Genomic DNA, 6876 nt, shown 5'->3' with positions numbered 1-6876 from the left:
ATGAAATAAAATTTTGTTAACTGTGTACGACAATATGAAATAACATTTGTTAACTGTGTACGACAGTATTTTTGTCCGATTCTTTTGAAATTTGTGCCACCTCCAGATTTTGGATATATTATAGATAATAAAAATATCAAAGTTTAAAAAAATTCTTCCGTGTAAATTTTTAGTAATAGACATTTTTATGTGAAACAAGCAGAGTTCGATTTTTGTGCATATATAATTATATACAACTAACTTAAATGTCACCCAACTAAGAAGACGATTTTCGATAGTTTAGAAATTTGTTCCACCTCCAGATTTTGGATATATTATAGGCAATATAAACGTCTGTAATATAACAAAGTTTAAAAAAATTCTTCTATGTAGTTTTCTAGATATAAACTTTTATTTTCTTTAGAACAGGAACTCGCTCTTTGTTTACATTTAATTATATTTTGCGCATTTGTGTCACAGCATTTTAACTATGATTTTCGTTAATTTAAAAATTTATGCCACCTCCATATTTCAGATATATTTGAGAAAATATCAAACTCTATGCTCTACGAAAGTTTAAAAAAATTCCACCTTGTAGTTTTTAAATTATAGGCCAATATTAAAGCTTAGTTTATTTATGAATTTCGTGACTTCCATTCTTTATATGTGATGTTTAAGGACAAAAATACTGTCGTACACAGTTAAGAAATTTTCAGAGTTTTCATTTTGAATGATACAATTTACTCGATTATGGTGTTGAATGTAGTGCCGATTGTTGTGTTGATTGTGCAGTCAGGGGTAGAACAAATATGGCGGAAAATCTAAACAAAGTTATAAACCAACGTCGGAAGATAGACAAAAAAGTTTGCAAAAGAAATAATTCCTCTATAAAGCCATTTAAATGTTCAAAGTGCCCAAGTATTTCAAAAAGATGTAACGAAATTTCTTCAAACTGGAAAGCGTTGTTAAATGTAAGAGTTGTCTTAAAGATGAATTTGATGTTCCTTGTTGCATCACTTGCGACAGCCGACAGGACTATCGTATAACAAGACTTTAAGTCGTAGCATGAAGAAGCAATTCTGAAGGAAGCGTTATAGCTTATATTATTTGAATATTTAATATATTTATTTTTAGGCCATTTATATTTTAAATGTAGACAATGTAGTGTGAAGCACTTAAAAAATTTCATTCTTAGGTGGTAGTTTTTATGCATTTACCTAGTTAAGGAAGTTAAATAACCGTTAGGGAGAAATTTTTTCATATGTCAAAGATTTATTTGTGCATGTATTTAGAAGTTGCTCCAAGTCTTCAAATAAGTGCACATCGTAATTAAGTATGATACTGTATGCATGAACTATATCAAGTGCTATTTAAGGCTGATTGTTGTTACTGTTTTCTATTACTTCAATAGACTATTAGTTCTACCAAAGAGAAAACTGGGAAAGGTTTTAAACGAAAACAATTTCATAACCATAAAAGAAGTTATCAAGGAAATAATTCTTTGGAAAGAAGGTAACTTTTATCAAATGATATATACCACTATTTTCAACATAGGGTTGACACAATTATAAGGCAACAATGATTATGAAAGTAATGATATAACATGAGCATGTTTGTTTTATTGCTAAATAATCAATTTCGTTTGTTAGCTTTAAAAAGCATATAGCCTTTCTTTGACATGAGATTAGTCTTTTGAATTCATAATCTAATTACGACCTGTTAACTCCTAGGATGACTTAACGTTAAGGGTTATATTTTTGGCGATTAATTGATTTTTGTACAAGACTTTGTAGTTACAAATGTTTACTGAAGTAAGTTGTCCCAAAGCTAATATAACAGAAAAGCATATGTAAGTGTTTAAATAGGGTGACAATGAATTCATTAGTTTTTTAAATTCACAATCTAATTATGACCTATTAACTCCATCACTAGAGTGACAATGGATGTGCCAGGTGGAAAGTGAATTCTTCTAAGTATGAATATAATTACCCAACATAAAACTTTAAGTATGGCCATGAATAAATAATTTCATTAATAATAGCGTTTTGTTTTTAGCTTAAGACATCAGACTGGAATATATACATATAGGAAGTTAGAAAACATATATAGTACCTAATTATACATTATTTACAAATTGTAGTTGGAACTTTATGTTATTTTTGTGAAAAGACTAATCACGTGAGTTTATGTTTTTTGAGATGAAAAATTACAACGATGTTCGTACGTTGCTTATAAGCGTATTTCCTTTGTTATAAAAAGTAAAGCAAAAATATCAACCTGAGAGTGTGAGTAAATGAGGAAATTTCGAAGAAACATTTCCCTGTTTCCAAAACAGTGGCGACCCCGGCAGGATTGAAAAGGATTGGGGCGATACTACGGGTTTAAACGACGTGGGAGCATACATACTGTGTCGTTAAATTGATCAAAAGGACATATTTCTCCTGAAATTTTGCGAAGAACCTGACTGCCTAGTCAAAAACCTCGAAATTACACATGAATAGAACTGAATATATCGTGTCTAAAGGAGATAAGGAGGCCATGGAACAACAGCGATTGTCAGTTGCAACAAGCTCAACAGCAATAAATCAACTCAAGGAATGTATTGAAGATGAAATGCTTAGTAATGGTAAAACTGAAGAAGAAGTGCAAGTGTGGTCGAAGGAAGTGGACGACTTACTAACTGAGGGTGATGAATGTATACGACACATCACTAACGAGTTGAAACGAGTAGAGCTGGCAGCACAGGAAGATTTTGTGAAATTGGAGCAGCAACGGAAACTGAGATTTGAAAGAGAACTAACTAAGCAACGGTTACTTCAAGAAAAAGAGGCAGATGCAGAACGGCGGAAACTCGATTTTGAATATCAACAAAAGCTTAAAGATGCTCGATCAAGTTCTAGCAGTGAGGGATCCAGTACTGTAAAGATGCCAAGACTCGTTATAACTAAGTTTGGTGAGACTCCACGAGACTGGGTCAGGATCTGGGAGCAATTCCAAGCTCAAATAGATAAATCAAATGTTGGTCCAGTTACCAAGTTCTCCTATCTAAAAGAGTTAATTGAATTGAAGGTGAGAAAGTTATTAGATGGTCTCCCATTTACAGAAGAAGGTTATAATCGAGCCATAGGTATTCTAGAGAAACGTGAAAGTTATAAGTGCCTATGTGAGAAAAGTATACTTGAGCTGCCAACAATCGGTGAACGAGATGTGGGAAAAATTCACAACTTCTATGAAACACTTTTGTATAATGTTGAATCATTGCAAACATTAGAATGTCTCGATAAGCTTGATGCAGCCGTTCGATTTACCTTTGAAAAGTTACCTGTGATTAAGAGTGAGTTGACACTCATGAATGAAGATTGGGATAAATGGAACTTCACACAGTTTGTCGAAGCTCTGGAGAAGTGGACCCGCAACAATCGCTGAAACTACGAAACTACGAATTGTGTACGATGCGTCTGCAAGTGAGTGTAGTAATTCCCCTTCTCTCAACGACTGTTTGCTAACTGGACAACCATTACATAAACAGCTCTGGAGCGTCATTGTCCATAATCGATTTCTTCCAGTAGCTATCGCTGGAGATCTGAAAAAGGCTTTTCTACAGGTGCGAGTGCGTAAAAGTGAACGAGATGCCTTACGTTTTCACTGGATGAAGAACGTCAACATTAGTGAAATAAAAGTGCTTCGATTCACTCGAGTGGTGTTTGGGCTAACACCATCGCCTTTCCTTCTCAACGGAGTGCGCCAGGAACACCTTAACATCTTGGAAAACCGTTATTCCGAGGTTTTTGAGAAGATTCGCAAGAGCTTATACGTGGCCGATTTGGTTTCCGGAGCATCTACCACCGAGCAGGCGAGAGAGTTAAAGAGTGCAGCGGTGGAGATTTTTGGCAAAGCGAAATTTTCACTACATAAATGGCATTCTAATGTTCAGGATCTGGAAACAGATTACATGGATGACGAGTTATCATTTGCAAGACGACAACTAGGAGGAAACTCAACAAAAGGCGAATGTAAGTTGTTGGGGCTTAAATGGGAGAAGTTGCTCGACGTGTTACAAGTATTGTTTCCTGAATTTCCAGCAGTGTTAACGATACGAGGGATACTTGCGTATTTGGCAAAGATTTACGATCCGCTAGGACTGTTATCACCCATGACACCTGTGGGTAAGATTATATATCGTCATGTTTGTGAAATAAAGCTCCACTGGGACGAATCGTTGCCTAAGGAGTTTGCAAAACAGTGGTTAAAGTTGGAAAGGAATTTACCTCGATTTGTTTCCTTCCAACGTAGCATACCTTCTCATCGAGAGAACATTGAAGAAGTTAAGATTTATGCATTTGGCGATGCAAGTAGCAAAGGAGTGTGTGCAGCAGTGTATGCAGTAATTAAGCAATCATTTGGAATGAGCCAAAGCTTGGTAGCAGCGAAATCTCGTTTGGCAAACTGGGATTTGCTCATCCCTCGATTGGAGCTTGTGTCAGGACATATGGCTATAAACTTGGCGGTAAACGTTAGAAAGGCATTGAGTGGATTTAAGGTTATAGAAGAAATTACCTGTTGGCTAGATAGCACCGTCTCGTTACATTGGTTGAAAGATGATGGAGAGTACAGGCAATTTGTAGCGAACAGAGTAAAGAAAATTCAAAGTCATCCCAGTGTAACACAACGAAGAAGAGAAATGGAGCATTGACTACGGATGGGGTGTTGGCACAAGAGGAGTATTGGATAAAACGAGCGCAACAACAGTTCGTGAACACCGAAGAACTCTTTAAAGATAAAGAGCAACTCAATCTCCAGTTAAGTAATAAGGGAATGTGGAAATGTCATGGGCGAATTCGTGGGGAATACCCAATATACCTCCCCGACCAAGCGAAGTTTACTTCGAAATTGGTGCAGAGGGCTCATTTCAACACCTTGCACAGTGGCGTAGGATTAACTCTGGCCCATGTACGCGAGAGATTTGGGGTTCCAAGACTTCGCAAGTTAACAAAGAAAATCATTGGATTTTGTTGGGGCTGTAAACGATTCAGACTGACACCATCGCAGGTGCCTTGTCCTGGTCCCTTTCCGGAGAAAAGATCAGTCCCATCCAATCCATTTGAAATCATTGGCGTAGATTTCGCAGGACCTATAAAGTACAGAAAAAATCGAGGAGAAGGGAAATCCTACATCGTTTTATATTCATGTTCTCTGACACGGGCAGTATTTCTTGATCTCGTGCCTAGCTTGGAAACCAGTGAATTCATCAAAAGCTTTAAACGTCTTGTGACTAGAAGAGGAAAACCTTCCATCATATACTCGGATAACGCGACCACCTTTGTGGCAGCGTCAAAGTGGCTGAAGAGTGTACAGTAGGGCAAACAGCTCAATCACTTTCTCAACAAAGAATTGGTGTCGTGGCGGTTCAATCTCAGAAGGGCTCCCTGGTGGGGAGGTTAGTTTGAACGGTTAGTAGGATTCATGAAGAGCTGCTTCTATAAGGCTTTTTGGAAACGGTGTGTTAACTTGGGATGAGTTGTTTGAAGTTTTATTGGATGTGGAATTAGCGATGAACAGTAGACCGCTTTGTTACATGGAGGAAGACGACCAACAGTCTACTCTTACACCTAACTCAATGTTGTTTGTTAAGTCCAGTCACCTTCCTGAATTTCACGAGCCCGAGAGTCTGAAAAAACGTGCAAAGTATTTAAAGAAGACTAAGGAAGAAATGTGGCGTTGTTGGACCAGTGAATATATGAGAGGCTTAAGAGAACGTCATCGAATGAAACATAATGCACGAGGAACAACTATTTCCGTCGGTGATATCGTATTGGTGAAGTCAAACCAAAAGAACTGAAATCATTGGTTGATGGGTAAGGTAGTTGAATTAAAGTAAATGTGATCTGTTCAGGGGGTTTGTTCCAAGTTGGTACACCAACTTTCTAATGTAAGACGTTGTCTATATCAGTACTGTCAGTAATGCATTTTGCCGAATCACAAAGCACAACATTGGCTGAGACTCGGCAAAATGCATTACTTACAGTACTGACTATAGACAACGGCTTACATTAGAAAGTTGGTATACCAACTTGGAACAAACCCCCCTGAACAGATCACAGCAATTACCGGCACCTTACAAACGACCCATTCACAATACAAACAAACGATCAACTAAAAACATCACACCTAAATCACACATCACAACTAAAGATATTTCACTTCACACTACTTCACAATGACAATACACAAATGACACCCACACATTTCCTGTACACACAATAGAATGACGTAAGAACCAGATAACAAATAAGGCTAACCTGACGTTTACTCCTCATTTGACATTCCGTACAATGCGGCAATTCATACGGTAGCCACACCGGCCCCTAAATGGAAATTGCAAAGTAGCAATCCATTTACAACCATATTAAGCTACCGTTAAATCTGAATATCACAACAAGAAAATAACTACAAAATGACTCTGAAGATGACTACCGCTAAGGTTGTCGAAACGTCAGTCAACAACAACAAAAGCAGTCCTTCTCAGGACTATACCAACCTGGACGATCTACATTTACAAACATGTAGTTGAATTAATTGAAAGCAGAGATGGCGTGGTACGTGCAGCAAAACTGAGAGCAGGTCGAGATCACTTAGTGAGAGCCGTTCAACATTTATACCCTCTGGAGTTATCATGCGATTTAACCCAGACAGCGGACGGGGAGCACACAAAGGAGAAGATAACAAAGTTATATCCAAACGCCGAACATTTTGTACTTATAAGACAAGGAGCCATCGAGGCAGAACAACGTGTGCGAAAAATTTTACAGGATGAGAACGATGTACATTAACTATAACATTAAGTACTATAACATATGTCTTGTAACATAAAAGTCATATGGGAGGAGTGTGTTGGAA

The 6876-nt window shown here is 37.3% G+C and overlaps 1 protein-coding gene across 1 annotated transcript in view; it reads left to right on the top strand.

Annotated features, from left to right (window-relative positions):
* Positions 1–770: 770 nt before the first annotated feature.
* Positions 771–6876, top strand: part of LOC124456034 (RNA exonuclease 4-like) — a 14211-nt gene continuing 8105 nt past the window's right edge. The window contains exons 1-2 of the mRNA XM_047006579.1: positions 771–950; positions 1391–1491. Coding sequence (XP_046862535.1) covers positions 789–950; positions 1391–1491 — 263 coding nt within the window. The 5' untranslated portion in view covers positions 771–788. The remainder of the gene's footprint in view (positions 951–1390; positions 1492–6876) is intronic.

The sequence above is a fragment of the Xenia sp. Carnegie-2017 genome, unplaced genomic scaffold (genome assembly GCF_021976095.1).
Source record: "Xenia sp. Carnegie-2017 unplaced genomic scaffold, XeniaSp_v1 HiC_scaffold_41, whole genome shotgun sequence".
In the NCBI taxonomy this organism is placed as follows: Eukaryota; Metazoa; Cnidaria; class Anthozoa; order Malacalcyonacea; family Xeniidae; genus Xenia; species Xenia sp. Carnegie-2017.
This window is presented reverse-complemented; position numbering and strand designations above follow the sequence as displayed.